We start from the raw sequence: 19,515 nt of genomic DNA, 5'->3' as shown, positions 1-19,515 counted from the left end.
AGTTACTGTAAATTGTAAGATGTGCAGGTGGAATGTGATTTGCTGTGCGTCTGCAGCAAGCATTTGTTCAACATGTATATTTTAGATAACCTTTTGAATGATACAATGAATAGATACAAATTGTGCTGAAGTATATGGCAAGGTGCTGTTTCTTTTTTTTTTTTTTAACTTGACATGGTGAAAGCATAGCTGCATGCTCTCAAAGGTAGAGGTAAAAGTCAACATCACAGCTGGATGTGGATGCTGTGATCTGCTGCACACAAAACTACAACCAGCTGTGGAACAATAAAGCACTTTAGTGCCATGTTGCCTTCATCGAATCAGCGGGCTGTCACATCAACTAGCCATCAAGCCAGACTGAGTGAAGGTGCTTTTCATAATCACATGACAAAGAGTAAAACATCTCAATTTACTCCTTGTAGAAGATAAGGAATTATATTTAAACTTCATTAAATGAACACATCAACTATTTTTATTTGATATTTGTTCATTTTTTATATGATCGCATATGAACTACAAAGAGTCTCAGATGCTGTTTGTTCCTTCTCTTTTATTTAACATTTCTTTTATTCAAACATGAACACTTGATTGATGCAAGTGATGAGTCATTCCTACATTAACAGCTGACACCAGGGTTGCAGATGTGGACAAAGAGATATCCTTCTACTGCACTGCAGACACAAAGTTCACTACTAATAACCAGATTACAGAGATTTAGCTATTGCATATGGAGATTATTATGATTGATATTGAGAGATTACAGAGAATACTTGGTAAATGGGTTAGTGAGTTAGGATGACAGGTTTCAATGAGCTTCGTCAAGATGAATGTTTCACTCCCGGACATAAATCCTTGTGCACACTACGTCATCTGCCCCGAATATCTGCAAGAAACAAAAAGAGAATACTTGCATGTCAGTCATCAGACGATAATTATCCCTTATAGATATCATACATTACAGCTGTTGTCGGGGGTGTTGTAAGAAAACGAGAAGCCTCTTGAGCACTGAATCCTGGATATCTGGCATTTGCTGTGTTTATAAGAGTTTGGCTGTATGTTCAAAGTGAGAACAATTATAATCAGCTTTTTTTTTTTTTTTGCTTAAACAATTTGAAATAATCAGCAACATTTGAAAGCAAAGTCAGTGCCTGAAATATCATCTTATTGTTTGCTTAGTCAGACACAGCCATTATGGAGAAGCATCTTTCAGTTCCCTGTAGGATGATGTAAGAGAAAGAAATCTCTTCCAGACTGGTTTATGCTCTGGCTTCAGTCCTCTCTTTAGATATGTAAATTTCTGACTTCATTTGATGTTCATGTAGCAAACAAAAAAAGTCCACCCCACCAAACTCTTTTAAGTGTCTTCAGACTAAACCAATCACACAGATCATGCAGATCTTATGGAAATGTGGCCCACTTACAGAGCCCACTGCCAGACTAAATCAGACCATTGCTGTGTGATAGCTAGACAGTCTTTGAGTCTCAGGCTTTTCAGTTTTTTTTTTTCTTTTTAGCTGTCTGTATCTTTCGGCTTTTGGAAATAGTTATGATTCAGACTGTTTAAAGCCAGACTGGTTTAGTTATGAATCATAAATATGAATCAAAATAAGGGATGTACTGATTTCTTTTAAACTTGGACTCTGACTTAAACACTTAAAAATGTGTTTATGTTTTCAATACTTTAGAATACACAACATACAGTACATAAACATGTAAGATGTCATTCGGAGCAGGGCATTCACACTGCAGTCATTGCAACAAGGTGATACATTAGGCTTCAGTCCAACAGCCCAGACGAGGTATCAGTGTGCTCGAGAGGCAGTAGCTCAGCAGGAAGAGCTGTTGTCTTCCAACTGGAAAGTTGGGAGATCAATTCCAGGTTTCCCGATGACTGTGGTGAAGTGTCCCAGGGCAAGACACTAAAAACCCCACGCTGTGCCTATTAGGATATGAGTGTAAGTTGTTTCGGATAAAAGCGACTGCTCAATGACTATAGAATAGAATAAAATACTGTGACACAATTATAGATTGAATCAGCATAACAGTTAGCTTGATGGACTTGTTCTCCTATTAGAATTAGTAAAAAATTTACCCCTGTATCTTTTTTAAAATGGGATATGTACCAATTATGATAAAAACATGTTTTTCCAGGGCTAAGGAGTTTGATGATTCAGCCAACCAGGCTTGAAAGTTCAGTTTATTAATAGACATCCAAAATTTAGCTATGTTGTGTTTGGCTTGTGATATACAGTAGGTTATCAATAAAACTGGCACTCTTAAATAAAAATGTAGTATTTTAAGCAAAAGCAGAGTTTCTACAGACATAAAAACAAATGTTTAAGTCATAATTTGTTTTTAGAAGCTTCACACTTCAACTCCCAACCACTTTATTAGATAGCCTACTGCTTGCTAGTACTTAGTACCTTTTTCTTATTCCTCATACTGACTTTGAACTTCTGCAAGTTGTGTTATCCATGTCTACATAACTATATTCATAGATTTGCAATGCATTTAGTTGCTAACAGGGAACTGAATGGTACTTAATAAAGTGACTGCTGTTGGCTGAGTGGTCTTGGACCACTGTTTCCATTAACTGTTTCATTCAAAGCTCTTCTTTAGATGTTAGCTACCTTTTGTTCCTTTCTGTGTCAGGATGAATCACAGTTATCTGGAAGTTTCTCTTTCTTTCTGCTAGAAATATTCCATCTCAACCAGGTTGGATGGGTGGCATCAGTAACCAGTTCATTTGCAGGTTTCTCCATCAGATGCTCCACTTGGTTCGGGTCCTAGCAGGCTAGCCTCAACTCAGGCTTCAGATCCGTGGTTGTATGTACCAAATATAAACCTTTGTGAAGCCCCATCTTCCAACCTTTCCAACCTCTAAATGTCTTTAGACTCACTGACATATTAAATGTGGCATTTTGTGACCTTTAACAAAATGGGGTGATGTTGTTTTCCATTAAGAAACTATTTTTGTCTCCAGTGGCCCCAACCATGATCTTTTTACCAATATTTTACATTTTGCTGTGAGACAGGCTTAAAGAATAAAAACTTGTCTCCCAAAACTTGTCTGACTAATTCCTGCGATCTACTTAAGCATTGTAGAAGAATATCTATTACACTGTTCATCATCACAAAAATCCATTGTCAGATACTTCTCACGTCATTATTTTCAGCTGCATGAACATCACTGCTGTCTGTCAACAATACACACCAGGCTTGTCCCAATGATCAATAAACACCAAAAGCCTTGAATACATTTTTGTCATTTTGCTTTGTAAGTTGTGATCATATTGAATTTAATACAATATATATACATATATGTATATTTTTTTTCTCTTGACATATGAGGAAAAATTTGTGCACTTTAATGACACAACAGTGTGTTAATGACACACTGTTGCCCTCCTAATTGTGTCCAACTGATGCAATTAACAGCACAAAAGACACAGATCAAAACTGAGCATCAAAAGACAAGGTATTTTATTGCTCCAGTTGTTTCTGGTTTGTGCCAACTACATTTCAAGATCCCTGTTTCATCATTTTTATTTTCTATGTGTTGCTGCCATGAAATAAAACAAGCTAATATTTTCCATGAAATAATAAATATCTCAGTTTCAACATTTGATAAGTTGTAAATGTTCTTCTGGAAATAAAATCTGGGCTTATGAGATGTAAATCATGCTATTCTGTTTTTTATTTACATTCTAAATGACGTCAGAAATAATTAAGAGGAATGTGAAAGATTAGGATTTCTCTCTGAATGGTAATGAATGCAGTTATCCCAAGTCAATCCAACCAAACTGTCACATTTCACCTCCATCTGTCTTTCATGCGTATGTGAGCATGTTCAAGCGACTGTAGCATAAAATGAGGTCTGCTGTCTCAGGTGAATGATGACTAGATTTACCTGCTAGTATTGCCATGGCAACAATGACAAGCCAGATCCACACGAAGCATATCTTCTAGCATATGCCTCTCTTTAAGCATCTTGTCTGTTTTCCAAACGCCATAGACAAAGATGGCTTCACGTGTGACTAGAAATGCTCTGAAACTTTCAGCTCTGCGGTCAGTATGGAGGTCATTGGAGGGCTGACAGCTCTGGTGGCGGTGTGCTGGGAGGTGACGTGAGAAGGGCTGAGAAACAAAGAGCCTTGGCTGATGTCACAGCTCGACCAAATTGATCTCCATCAGTGCGTGAATGCTCCAGCTACTCCAGGGCAGTCAGCCAGTGTCACCAGAGGGGCAGGCGCTGTACCACGTTCTGCTTTTATCACCCACTCACCAGAGTAGTTCATGAGCTCTGCACCCTTTAGACTCATCTCAGCCCATCAGACTGAACAAAGATGTGCTCAAGCTAAAATTTTCAAGCACCAGCTGAACACTGTTTCTTCTCTCACTTTGTTTTTTTTTTATCCACACTTGCCTCTGACTTGTAAATATTAAGCAATGCAAACATCCTGTGATGACTTTTTTTATCATCTAAACCTGTAATATTATTTCAAGCTTTTGCCTTGTAGATATTCACCCTATAAAAACTTGAAAAACAACAAAGCAGAGCGTGGGAGTGCTGAAAGTAGAGACATATAAGCTGTTGAGTCCCTGAGAACTGTTTGTCTGATGCCTTAACTCCCCTGCACATAGTTTGAGGGGCTTTAGACCCATCGACTCCTGCACATGTTAATCTGTCTAAATGCAGGGGGTATCGCTGCAATGTCAGAATAGCAGCTCCTCTTGTTCTCCTTTCACATGTCTCCATGGGGTGGATGAAAGCATAGCTTCTCTCATTTCCTTTACAGTTGAATCTCCAGGGTGACTTCATGCACTCCCTGACTACTTTCATTAACCATTTCTCTAACAGAGTGTACCAGCTGCATGAAAATCCCATCTTAATGCATCTGATGTCTACCTTGTCTCTATGAGGTCGAATGGAGAAACCATACAGATTACTTTGCTATAAGACCATACTCTTTTTTTTTGCGGGGGAGGTTAAGATTTCTTTTCTATTTTTTTTTTTTAGCTTAAACTAAGTCTTTTTGAATATTTTAATTTCTCCTTTTTTTCATTTTCAGAATGGTAATCTATTACAAGGCTCTCAAAGAGATGATGACACATTACTGTACACTCACCAGTATGAGCTCATCCCCGTTCAGCTCTCGGGTCCAGTAGGTTACGGGGCCGTCACCGTCCATCAGAGTCTGCTGACAGTGAATCTTGTTCTCTGTCTCCCAGGTGGCAAGACTCTGCAGGGGGATGGACAACAAGGTGGAAAGGGCAGAATGCATGATTTCTTCACTGTGTTGCTAGGCTAACGGCTCAGTCAAGATGACCATAATGTCTCTTCCCAAGTGGTCATATTGATCAGCTGCTTTGAATTTTATTCACAAATATCAACTTTAGGTCACTGCACCTCAAAAAACAACTACCTCACTGATATGTGGTCTAAAATTCAACTTGGAGAATATGTGCTTGTCAAAGTGGGTTTAAAGGATTAGCAAAAGTGCTCACGCTTATTGTGCAGAAATGCGTTCAAGTGCTTTTCCAGTTATGTTGTGCATGAACAGAAGGCACCTGAGGACGAGATGGAATAGTTGATTCTGGCCTTTTATTCTAACATCAATGCCCGGCCTTTTCGGTGTTTGTGCCTTCAGCTTACACGTGCAATTCAATTTTAACGTGTTAGCAAAAAATCCCCTTCAGAAATGTTGAGGCTGTTGCAACATTAGCACAATAACACCAAACATTGTAGACTGAGAATAAAGTCACTAAATGTGTGTTTTACTTCATGGTTCAGTTCAGTTTATCAGTTTAATTTACTTCCTGCTGCCTCTGTTACACCTGGCTTCTTTCTTGACTCCCACACTGATTCTTCCTTTGTAATAAGCTTCCTCTCTAAATACTCTTCGTTTTCCTTTGCTTCGTTCATTCCAAACATGAGGTAACAAGGACAAAATGCAGGTTGCTAAGACTGGAAGCAGGTAGACATGGGAATAAAGATTTTTCATTCAAACTAGTAAGACAGGATAATTAAGAACAATGACCAAAGCTAAATATAAAAAACAACCACAGCAAAACTGATTATGTAACACTGAAAAACCCAAGGTTGTCTGGGACAGGACAGACTAGGATCTGGCAAGAAGAAAAGAATCCAAGTTGTATTTATATAGAGGGAGTTAACTGCAATTGGAGAGCAAGTCATGTGATCAGGGAAAGAATCACATGCAACAGAGGAAAAAGACATAAAAAGTTTCTCAAAATGTATCATTTTAGTCAATGTAGGATCCAGAAGTCTGAGGAGAAAGGAGATAATGATACAAAATACTGACACACAAAGGTCTATTCAGAGGGGCTCCGGTTATACAGACTGTCATAATGCAAACATTCGATGTGTGCCAACCTATGATTACAGCCAAATTTACCACAGGACATCATGCCAGGATGTAATGTTAAATCAGTTTTTCCATGCATACAGTGTGAAACCAAAACAAAGTACAATTAAAAGCACTGGACAGAAAAATGCCCTTCAGCTAAGCTAACAAGCTAAGCTAAATATGTCCTGTTTGCTGTTCAGCCAAAAGATTCAAGGTTAATCTATCTTTATATGTTTATGTTTTAATCCCAAAAACAGTGAATATCAAAAAGCATATAAGTATCAACCATGACAAGTTTATAGCAAGACTTGCCACTAATATTCACATTCTTCTCATTTGGCATCTAGTAATGTTGCCTTAAAAGTTCTCCCATCTCTGTTTAGCAAACAATATTCTAATTTGCTTAAATGTATTTTCTTTAAGCTAATGATGTATCTTCCAAGGATCAAAACTAGATGCCATAACAGGTCCTCTCCAAGTACAAATGAAGAGTGAATGAATAATGGATTCACTGTATGCAGTGAGCAGTAAAAGTCCAATATAAAGTTTGATCCACTCATCTTCTTCCTCTTCATCTTCATCTTTGTCATCATCATCATCCTCTTCATCTTATTCTTCATCTTCATCAACTTCTTCTTTGTCTTCATCTTCTTCTCCTTCTTCATCATCATCATCATCATCATCTAATAATAATAACAATAATAATAATAGCAATTATTATTATTATTATTGTTATTATTATTATTATTATTATTATTATTATTATTATTATATTCAAGTTTCTTATCATTTTAAACTTTTTGTTTCAACGTTTGTTGTATGTTTTATTCAAAAGTACAGCTGCTCCTCGTATAATGAGGCAATAGCCTCCATCGCTGGAGGCAAATGTTAATCACCATATCAAAAGATAGAAACCCTGCAAGCTGCCATCATCTTTGCCAAGCTAGAAAACTCTCTCTGTAGTCCACTTTCTGATTCTTTCCCATCTTTGTTTTGCAAATGAGTCAGAACCCCTACAATTAGCTCAGTCTCAGGTGGATTTTACAAATTACATACAGGTTTTTTATGATCCAAGAAGCTCATATTCACACATCTGATACTGAGGAATTTGTCCTGTACCCACAGGATTTGTTTAGTTTGTTCATTTTTTCTTTCTTTCTTTTACATGTCAGACTTTGGTTCAATCTCATGTCGCTCATCAGACACAAACACTGCGTCACGTTTGCATGAATCTAATTTTCTCTTTTACTTGAAGCTCCTGAGACTTCAGAGACTAAATAATAGTCTGTTTTAGAGTCTTCTAAGCTCAATATCACATTTAACATCACATATATATTTAACGTTTATGTTTATTTATCACTTTCTCTATGGTTAATGCTGCATTGTGATGCATTATTTCTGCAGACATAAAGACAAAAACCGTTTTGATGAAGGAGAATACAAATTATACTTCGATTTACAGCCCCATTGACACAGTAGTATTCACTAGAATACTACATCAATAATGTGCTGTGTGCGAACAATAGCTGATCTCACCAGTTCTTCAGAGTAAAACTGCATGGAAAGAAATAAAACAAGTGGGTCTACATTTCACTGACAAAAAATTAAGCTGGTGACTTTTAGAGATACAAGTTTCTGCGATCATAGTTCTTTAACTTTCAGCTTTTCTGTCTGCCTATCAGTGTAAATATGTTGTAATAAAAAATCACACACAAATCTGATCATGAACCAGATATGGTGGTGTTAGCTTTTATCATTATTAGTCCAGAAAAATCAGATTTAAAAAAAAAAAAAAAACATCATATGTTACTTGTTCATCACAAATTTTACATAGAAGTTAAACCTCACAACAACACTTTATTTAAAAATTATTTTAGATAACACCACCAGTGGTAAAGTTTAGCAATACATTTGTAAGACTTATATCCGTGCCTTTCACATGCTTATGCTCTCTGCATTTCCATGTGAGGCTCCATAGTCAAAAGCCTGTCGCTATAGCAACCAGTCGGGCTAATCTAAGTATTTTACCCACCTGAATTGTAATCTGGACATTGACACTAATGTGTTCAGATGATTTTTTGCAGCACTACAGATGCTGCCTTTAGCATCAACTGTACAGTATACACACACACACACACACGCACACACACACACACAAACACAAACTGAAATCCTGTTTGTCTGAAAGATATTTCCACTTTATAGCACACAGCTCCTTCCATCACACCAACATGACTTTGTGCTGAAGACCGTCTGCTGTCTTTTTTTCATCACCTCAGGGACAGACAGGAAACACCTTATCACTTGCCCCTCTTGGAAGCGAGAAGACACTTACTGATCCCACTGCACTCACACAGACTGAACAGAGCTTTTTAACCTTGTGGTGGTGTTAATCAGCCCTTTTGCTGCCTGCCAGCCACAGATCAGCGTGTAATCCTTTTAACTGTGGGTGCAGCTGAACTCGGCCAAAATCCACTTTGGTCTCCTCTGCCAACCTGCTCCACCTGAGAGTTTGCCAGCACCCTGCAGCCCCCACCTCTCACCCTGCAAGTGCATGTGCTAGTGTCAGTGGGTGCTGCCTCCTGTGGGTTCAGCTCCAGTCTGGTGTATTATTTACACATGAGTGCTTTAACACTAGCTTGACTTATTTTCTTTTCTTTTCTTTTCTTTTATTCTTCATTTAAAACGGTTTGAGTCAAGGAAATTTCAGACAAGCTGAATTACAAAACACTTTGTTAATACTTACAAAAACATAATTGTAGTGACCCAAAAATAAACCCTCACCAAAAATGTGAAAATGTCCTCTGACCTTTCAGAGATCACAACTTCCCTCCCCTCAAACAGCATAGAACACGGTGCAGACATGAAGCATCCACGACTCTATTCTAGTCATTTGGCAGATGCATTGATCCAAAGTGACTTACATGTATGAAGTGATCACTTAACCATTGCAATTAACCTAACATGCATGTCTTGTCCTCAAATGTAATGGAAAAGATGCACAAAATGTATTTCACAACACACCATGTCACTTGATTAATTGTTGGCAAGACTTAAAATGTTTCTTTTGAGGCTGAGACTTGGGTTTGTGGTCCATTTGGAAACATTAGCTTTATCTTTGACATTCTTTTCCTATTTTAATGTTTTTGTTTAAATAAAAACGGATGCTTTTACTATGTTGAAGGGGAAACTTGTGTATATACAAAGACAATATCCATGTTTGAGATGTGCTGCTGCCACCAAAATCATGATGAGCTAATATTTGCCTTAAGTTGTAAATGCCTGACTATCAACATTTGACTTGTCTTCTGTGTTTCATTGTGAATAAAGTGTTACTTTATAAGTACTTTTATCAGTATAAGTTAGATTTACAAGATATCCAATCCTCTTTTCCATCAAAACAACAGAATCTTTCTGGGAATTTGGAATGAAGTTTGTGAATCTCTTCCTACGTAACAACTAACCTCTGTGGACTCCTGCTTTTTGTAAGGCTATTGAAACAATAAATGTGTTATCTAGGGGAAATCTTGAATTTTACTTGCTCTTATAGAGTAGAAATAAAAAATTAGGCCCAGATACAAAAAACAAAGAGCTGAAGATCAGCAATTATAAAGCACAATTTGGAAAAGATGTTGTTTTCAACGGTACAAATGGCTAAATGTTACTATCTTTTACTAGTGACTGCTGCTGAATTTAATTTAAAATAATATATTCTGGATTCAAAGACCTTTTACTTTCTTCCATTTAAATATTTCCTGTGAGCTCTTTAAATCTTCACAGTTAAGAAAATCCAAGCTGCTGCAGCATAGGCTGTACAATATGTTATTTCGCAAAAAATATTTGTCTTCATTAAAACTTGTTTTGTTTCTCTGTCAGTGCTGTGATGATGATGTTCAAATTCCCCCAAAAATTGATGTGGGAAATGAGTTCTGGCAGCTTAAGTTGTATAGAGACTACACTGAGTTAAGAGCTGCCTCGCCCTGACCAGCACCCAGAGGGCCCCAGGGCTCAGGCAGAAAGAGCCTCGCTGTCTCCTGGGATCTCAAATAAATCAAGTCTGCTCTCCCTGACTGGACTCTGTAGTTCAAAAAAGAAAATAAATTGTAAAGATAATAAATTTGTAATTGATCTGTGGAGTGAAATATTACTTAATTCAGTTGTGCAAAAGATACCCACATAGATATGTAGTTTAGGGAGAATACACATGGTATCTTCCGTTTCTCAATTATTTAAATGAGCTTAATATACAGCATGCAGTATACTGGATGGCAAATTTTCTTTAAAACAATGTGTAGTATTGTTTTTCCACCAGCATAAATATCACTTTGTTCTCATGCTTGGGAATTTGTCAGCAGGGTAATAAAATGTTTCTCTTATTTGGACATTTGAGAGTAAAACCATATGATGAGAAATGAAGGAGTAAAACAGGATGTTTGTGTGGTTGGAACAGCAGCCCACTGACTGCCAGACACTGAGTCACTTATTCAAAACATCTTCTTCTAGAAGATGGTTATTATTTGTAACTTCTGGTTACAATGCAAAGTTAACATTATTGCCTTCCCTTCAGCTTTTACTATAGCAGGTTTCATTGCGTGGTCTTTTCTATAATTATAATATTATAGTATTTTATTTTTCTATAAATATCCTTTTCTGACCCCAATTGATCGAAGATGATGACTCCTCACTATCCTTCCTGTTTTTAATAATGTATTGTTTTCTAAAACAGACTAACATCTTTTCCATAACCACAGGATGGGTTCATCCACATGGCTGATCATGAAATGAGAAAGTACCTACTGTATCAGTTGGGGTTAAATAACTTATTGGCAGCTGAAACGTAATCATTTAATCATCCATGCCGTACAGTAAATGTCCAACGGGAGGTTAAATCCAGGTTGTGACTTATTTTTGTACAGGCAATGTATGAATTATTCATGTTAAACAGAGCTTTCAATTCAGCTCTATCTATAAAATAAATCCAACATCTTAGTGTGATGAGAGAGCATAATGAAATCTTTTAAACAATTTTGTTCTGTTTCTCTCTGTTTTTCCATATCTTGTTTTGTGGAGCTGTGACCGTAAAGCTAATGGATGGACGTTGTTAATTATTCCTGTTGACATCAACGCACAGTTTAAAGAATTGTATTCTGTTTTATCTGAGTTGCATTCTGATATGGAGGAGATTCTTTCTTTACTTGGATGGCTGAATCTTCTCATGTCTGTCAGAAGAACAATGGGTATCTCTTGATGCATTTGGGTTTATTAGAGACCTCCCATTAGAGAAAAGCTGACACAATGGGAGAAGCAGTCTCCCCTGGTCTCTTACCATTGAGCCATTGGCAACTGATGTTCAGCAGAATTCTCAGGAATACAAGCCGGTCAGTCAGCTCATAAACGTATGTTATGTCCTGACAGTCAGCTTGGGAGCTGACCTCAATCTGTCTTTGACCAAAAAGGAATGGAATAACATGAGAGATGTAAGTTCATTTCTATACATGCTAAAGTCTAGCCCAGCTATACAAGCATTTTGGTCAGAGGTATATAAAAATATTAAATTAATCCCAAAAGCAGTCACTGCACTCTGCCCAAGTGTCTTTGTTTTTGATGATTCTTTCTTTTGGGTCATTTTTTTCTTCTCTCAAAGCTCAACCCTTATATGCATACTGGTCTCTGACAGTGCTCATGCTGGATGAAAATCACTGTAGCAGAATAGAAGTCAGCCACTGTCAGAATATTGTGAGCTGGTGTTTGTCTTATTCTTTTTCTTTTCTTTTTATGGTACTTTTAACTCTGTAAAGAACTTTGGTCAGTATATACTGTGTTTAAATATGCTATATAAATAAAACTTACTTACTTACTCATTCTTAACAGTGAAAATTTCAGGCTACATGTGAAAACCTCCTTTCTGTCATTACTGACCTCTCACACAGAAATTCATTTCTATGAAATATCCTCAGGGATATACTTGTATTACATTTCCACTTTGTTTTTTCTTCGTTACTGCCCAGTCAGTTTTTGTTCATGTTGCTTTCAAATGTCCTGATTTTGCTAATAATTGATATTAACACTTTATTATGCTGTCATCTTTGTACTTTTGGTTTACATGAAATAAAAACAAAACAAATCATGAGGCTAATGCAAGTTTGGACATTCCAGAATCATAAGAGAATATTTACTGTGAAATATCATTAATTTAATCCATAAACCCAAATTTATAGAAAAGTTAGAGAAGTCATTTTAATTGCTCATCTTGGTCAGTTATGTAACTGTTATTTGCTGCATTGCATCATGCTGCTCATACAGGTGGCAGAATATATTACATATACAACCTCCCCGGGGCATTAGATGCACCTGTGGGTAACATCATGCTGCCATTAAAGACTAAATCCTGACCAGTGGCAGATAAACTCCTTCACCGGCAGAATTACACAATACATTCACTACATTTAGTTTTCTAAAAACAATATAATGTCAAATATTCTAAAACATAACAAAATATGACAAAAAACAGCAAATAGTTTTGCTATTGCACTTGTACATAAGTTATAATTTTTTACAAAAATGAGAAAAGGCGTTGAGCTTGGCTTGTGATTTGTTTTTCACATGGATGCCCAGCAATCAATCAGCCTCATCCAGTTAATGTAATGGCAAAGCCTCCATATTTATTACACAGATTACATAAACCATTTAGTATTGCAATCATGTCATTAGTTTCTAAAAACCAGCTTATTGGTATTGCATTGAAAAAAACAGATTTATTACATCCGAGTGTGTTTGTTTGTTTTTCACATTATACCTTCAGAGTATGAATTGCGATTCCTTGATGTTTCTCCTAAAATATAAGTCACCACATGTGTCTGTGTGGGAGCTTATTCTGTATGAGGACGAGCACCTCCCCTCCTCTCTATCCCCTTCAGGATTGAAGAGGTTCAGAGAGAAACTTTCATCCAACTAAAGCTGCCCTTAATCCTCCTATTCAGACGTAAAGAGGATGCCAATTGGGGAGACTTCAAGGAGATATTCATTTTTTATCAACCCCTCAGGAACAATAGCAAAACCACAGAGGTCTCTGAATCCACAGATTAATAAGATCTGTCTAAGTGACATTTATAGGTTAAAGCATTGATTGCATTGAATTGAATGCAAATATTTATACTACAACTGTTTTTTAAGCAGATAGATGCTGAAGTACAATAAAATGTGTGGATGATGGACACTGAAACATTCTCCACACATGTACTGACTCATTATTATCCCATAAAAACAAAAAACACAACTACCAAAACTCATTTATTGTGTTAGTTCCATGTAAATATGTATTGTCATCTATTTGCAGGTGAACATAAACAAATCTGTCCAACTCTCACTGAGTTTTGTTAGGGGTGTCATGAACAAAATTCAAACTACCCTAATTAAAACCCATCTTAATACCAAAGTTTATATTTATCCATCTTTAGAAGTCCTGGCATAAAAGATTAGAGCAGGTATTGTTCTTGTGTTCCTACAAACCCATAAGCAGAGCTCATTCTGACAGACTAATGATTGTAACATGCAGCAATCAGATTGTTTCATGTTTGAATAATGCAAACTGGACTGTACTAAACATGCAGGAGAGTTAAATGAGGACGGGAAGAGTGAAACAGGAGAAGACTAATGTGTGCTATTCACCGGGGTGAAATGTTCACTTAGCTGTGGGTTAGTTTGTGGAAGGATTACTGAGCGGCCTACTGGGAAGTGGTCCAGGGGCTAAAGGGGGTCAGGGAAGAGAGGAAAAGAGAGTGGGGGAGCCTCTGCTCCAGGACACTATCAACATTTCTTATTAAAAAGTAGATTGAATGATTACCAAGATACAAACCAGCTCAAAAAAGAGGTGCAACATAACTAATATTAAACACAAAACAAAAATTATTCAAACCTCTTTTGTGTTTTTCCTTTTTTGTTACTTGAAATTAAAATGTGTTTTTCTGGGTTTTTATCATTTGATCAGCACAATGAATTTTTGATTTTGCAGTTTATTTTAAATGGAAAACACAGGTATAAAGATAAGAAAGAAAGAAATCTACATAATGCATGAGTATGCTTGTCCCCAAAGGTGATTTATCAAGTCCCATTTTACAAGAATTTTTGTTTAAGCACTCTTTGGACATGCCTCTAAAAGTTGGCTCATCTAACTGTTGGGATTGCTCAAGACAAAACTCGTCCATCTCTTTTAATCTGGATGTTTTCTGCTTATTGATTCACCACCGATTCTCAGCTGCATTAAGATCTGTAACAGTTATAGCCTCACTGTATTACTGAAGGTCAAACCTTGTTCCTGCCACAAGTCCCCAGATAAATGAAACAGACTTTTCTCAACAGTATCTCTCTATTTATATCCACCTGGGATTTTTCTTTTATTTTGACTCATTTCTAAGGTCCTGCCAATCAAATAACATCCCTCACAGTATGATGCCACCACCACTGTGTTTCAGTGCAGTTCTCAAGATGATAAAAGGTGTTGGGTTTTTCCTTTTTTATTTTTGTTTTTATCATTTTTTAAATCCCAGTTGTACATCACCAATTTTGAGCATACTGTGTAGACTTACTTTTCCCTGATTGGCTATTTAAGCGAAGGCCAAAAAATCATTAAAAGACCAAACAAGATTAAAAATGTTAAGAAGAAGTAAATAATTTTACATGGCACTATGTGGAAAATCCATTAAAAAAATACCAAAAAGATAGTAATTTAAACACACACACACACACACACACACACACACACACACACACACACACACACACACACACACACACACACACACACACACACACACTGCAATTTTCAAGGACAAAATCAACTTTGTGAAAGGCCTTATTTATTTCTACTCTAAATATTAATAATTATAAATAAAATCTCACAAATTAAAACTGGACTCTTTGATTCAAGACACCGGTTTCTAATATTATCTGACAAATATAAACTAGAACTCAGAGAGGATAGACTTCTGCCAAGCAGCTCATTTCCAACCATATTGTGAAGAATCCTTTTCAAATTCCAGATCATTCCCAAAATATAATGGAATCTAAGTTAGACAAAGACCCATTCTCAAAATAAAAGTCACAAAAATCACCCAGTCGTTTTTGTGTAAAGTTGCAAACAAACATAACAACAGCATAACATCCTCAGCAGAGGTCATAACTAAACATAATTTTGTTTGGAGGAAGACAACCTCCGGACCAGTCATGGCAGACTCCTACAACAGATTTGACAGTTGTGTAATAGAGCACCATGTAACACCAAACTCTTTTTGTTTTTTCCTCATGTTTCCTGTTGTTTAGCATGAAACATGTTTAAATTTTAAAACACCTCAAACCATCAAGTCATGGTTACACATTTAAGCTCCAGATATTCAGACAGCTGCTGTTGCCAGAGCTCTTCCTGTGTCTCTACCTTGCACTTTCGTCCATCCACCGTCTCCTCATCGAACTCCTCGCCAATGTGGAAATTGATCTCAGTGGTGCGCACACTGGTGGATGTCTTGATGTAGAACTGCTCGCCGTCCTGACGGATCTCCACTTGAGGGTTGGAGGCCGCTGCTACGGCCACCTTCCTCAGCATGGCGTTCACGCCTGAACACACACATTTCACACACTTCATTTAGCATTATGTTATGTTTGAAGGAACCTTGGTTTTGTTTGTTTTTTCAATCAGACATTGCTTAATACCATCTGTAATCGCAAATGACGGAAAAAGGAAAAAACAGAATAACGCGTCCGTCGCTCGTGTTTTGGATACGATTTAATTTTTTCCTATTTTCTAGCAGAATCAAATTAATATCTTAATTTAACAAAGCAAAACAAAAAATAACATAAAACACAGAAAAAAGACAAATGAGGCTGCTGTCATTTGTTCTCTTGGTGCTAATGTTTGCAAAAAAAAGTGCCTCCCTTGCACACCCCACCCAGATTTAGACCTCTCCAGGCTCTAATGCCATCCTCAACCAGCTCAGATCCAAATACATAGAAAGACATGCTGGCTGCATGTCTCTTTGCACTGGCTTGCGTGCATTCAGGCTACTGCACAAGATTTAAACTAGAATGACAGAAATGTGTTTATTTCAGGGAAATAACACAATAAATGCTCTGTGGTACTGACAGAAACCTCAACTATTCCTCAAACTGAAAGAAATCTGTGGAATTTTTGGCACCGAGGTCAGTGCGAGGGATTATCCAGCCTTGTCCGGAAGGAAAAGCTCCAAACTCTCGAGGATGCCAGGGCAGTTGAGCATTGTCTTTTCCTTTTTGTGTTATAGTAAGAGTAGCAATCCTACAAGGTACACAACCTGGGTTTCTGACAAGTGTTTTGTATGCCTGAATTGATGCTATGAGGCCATCTGTCCTAATGTTCTGCCAAAGTCTTTGAGCTTTCATTTATCTCTTTCCGCTTTTACCAACAAGTTAAATAGCTTCAAGAAAACCAATAAAGATTCAAACAATATTAGATTATTCTTGTGTAAAGTTTCCTTTAAAAAAAAAAAAAAGAAGCCCTGATTAGTGTAGAGATATCATTCTATTTGAAAACCACTGAGGTCTTCACTGGTTAACACCCAAAATTTGGAACATATGAATGTGACAGCTCACTGGACCCCACCCATGATCTGAGGGATCACGCCATGTAACTTCATACCATTAAACATGCATGAGCATCTCTTAGGAAAATGTCCTGGCCTAATTTCAAAATAATTAACATTTTATTTATTTTTTAATTTGGATTTATGCTTTATATGTTTTTCAGCATATCTTCATAAACATCTGCTTCTAGACCAGAGGTTTGACAAACAGCCTCTGCAAAGGAGCAGGTGATCTAAAAGCTGAGGACAAGTCCAGTCTGTGGAAATCAGAGTGAAACATCACAGGCAAAGAGTCTAAATGGACTTTCAGAACATTTTGCAGACAGGAAGTTTCTTCAGACTTGAGTTTCTTTACAACTAAGTCAAGCCTTGTAAAACCATATATTTAGGCTCAGCCGTGAAATTGTCCCTGAAGTGTGCTGACACTCGTTTTAGCAAATTAGCAAAGTGTGAATCTGATTGGTCCATACAGCTCTGTTCCTTTAGCTCAGACCTCTGCTCTCCATAGATGCAGCAACCCCCTCCTCCTGGAGAACCTTTGAGTCAACAGATAATTAAAAAGATGTTGATGGAAAGTGGCGGCTCTGCAGCACTGGAATCCGCATTAGTTGCCCATCATGGCTCTGTCTTTGGCAGGATCCTTATGTAAGCTGTAACCGGTGATCTGCTCGGGCAGATGTGTTTAATGTGCTGGACATGAAGCTGGAGGAAGACGGGGATCAGATCAGAGGAACTGTTGCCTTGCAGAGTTCAAATATTCACTCTGATAGTCTCGAAATATCTGTGGAATACAACGTTCATCATTCACAAACAATTTAAGCGTCACTAGATTAATAAAAAGCAGAATCCAATGTAAGTGGGACGTTTTGGGGGTAAAATTGGAACTATTCCTGTCTAAAAAGTTCCGATTGTAATCCCTTTTGCTGTCACCAGCTCCCGGAGAGCTTCGCAGTTGGAACTCTTTCTCCAAATTTCTACATTATTCTAAAGACACACACACACACTCTTTTGCAGTGTGTCTGTTTGTTTCAGCGGTACCAGTGTGACGAAATGTTGCAACACAATTGAGTGACCCAGTTAAACTGGTCTAAATCTAAACCACCACAATCATCTGTGAAGACTAAGAAGGCTGACAAAGGATGGGAAAAAAGGCAGGAGACATGAGAACAACAGTGGGCTCCACAGACCTCCCCTGGCATTAATGCATGCCCTACTTAAATGCTAACATGAATAATGTGCGCCCCCTCTCTCCTTCCCTTCATGTAACAATACCACGTCTGTTTAGGCTGGAATTTTGCATCAGTTGTTTCTTATCTCCCGTAAAGCCGAGGGATTTCCCCTCAGCAGCATCTTTCCCTCCTGTTCCCAGGGAGCTTTTTGGAACATTATCATGTTGTGAGGAGTCAATACATGCCATCTCCAAACCACAAGAAAAAATGAACTCTTTTTCTTAATTGCTCATGATGCAGAAAAGAGAACTTACCAAGAGCTTTGAGAAGTTCATCAAAATTCTCACTCCTCTTCATCTTCCAGTTACCGGCAAAGTTAGGCATGTCTGCTGAAGCTGAGTGCTGCAGAAGGAACCTGCTCCACGCTCTGATGTCTCTTTCTGACTCTTTTCACCTTCCTCCTCCTTCACTGTGATCTTGCCTTCTCTGCTCTGCTCTGAGATCAGCCTTCTGTTAGCACGTTACACCCAAGAGAGTCTTTTATTATTATAATTATGATTTTATTCACACAGATGATCAGTCTCATACACTCACGGACACTCTCTGCTGCGTCTCAGGCTGTATGTCTCTGCATGAACTGGCTGCAATCTTTCCTCCAGCTCGTTTATAGCTGCTGTCTCTAATGGGAGGCAGAGGAGGTCCCTCCTCCCTGAAAGAGCCAGACTGACATGACTGTTCTCCCAGGAGATGAGAAAGACTAAATTAAATCTTTTAGAGTGTATTTTAGTGTCGCTTGATGCCTCAGTGTGAAGCTGGCTCATCATTGACATCTTTTGACAAGGACTTTTTTATACATATATTAAGGAGTGCATAAGGGAATGATTATCCCAGGTCTGACAAAAAGTTAGTAATTTCTAACTCAGTTTCAGCCTCCAATGTGGAATTTCTATGTTTTAGTTTGTATTGCTGACTAAATACAAACAGTAAATCTAGCCAAAAACCAAGGGTGAATTACGAACAATGATCAAAGACATGGTTTATCACAGCAGCCGAGTTCATTGGCATGCTTTCCCTTTCATCCCCTTTGAGGCTTTGAGCATATATAATGTGTTTATTATGCATTGTGCTGCACAGCATTTATTATGACATTCCATAGCTTGTTAGTCCTTTTTGCATAAATCTGATGCAACTATTCACAAAATCTTTGTACAACTCGTTCAAGCTGATGAAGAAAAATCAAATTAGGCAAAAATATGAGCTTAATTGATAAATCCAAATTTTTATACAGAAATTGTTATTGAATAAATGAAGAGCACTTGCAGCATTGGTGTTTATTACAAGAAGATTAAGTTTGATGAAGGGTTT

The 19,515-nt window shown here is 37.5% G+C and overlaps 1 protein-coding gene across 1 annotated transcript; it reads right to left on the bottom strand.

Annotated features, from left to right (window-relative positions):
- Nucleotides 1–714: 714 nt before the first annotated feature.
- On the bottom strand, nucleotides 715–18,747 carry crabp1a (cellular retinoic acid binding protein 1a). The gene is made up of 4 exons (XM_079246585.1): nucleotides 18,465–18,747; nucleotides 15,802–15,980; nucleotides 5,130–5,243; nucleotides 715–883 (listed from the first exon to the last, which is right to left on the bottom strand). Exons 1-4 carry the CDS (start codon nucleotides 18,532–18,534, stop codon nucleotides 833–835), a joined length of 414 nt encoding a protein of 137 aa, XP_079102711.1. The 5' UTR covers nucleotides 18,535–18,747; the 3' UTR covers nucleotides 715–832.
- Between the last annotated feature and the right edge of the window lie 768 nt (nucleotides 18,748–19,515).

The sequence above is a fragment of the Telmatherina bonti genome (assembly GCF_933228915.1).
Source record: "Telmatherina bonti genome assembly, chromosome: 2".
Taxonomy (NCBI): Eukaryota; Metazoa; Chordata; class Actinopteri; order Atheriniformes; family Telmatherinidae; genus Telmatherina; species Telmatherina bonti.
The sequence above is the reverse complement of the archived record's forward strand: the minus strand, read 5'-3'. Positions and strand labels throughout refer to the sequence as shown.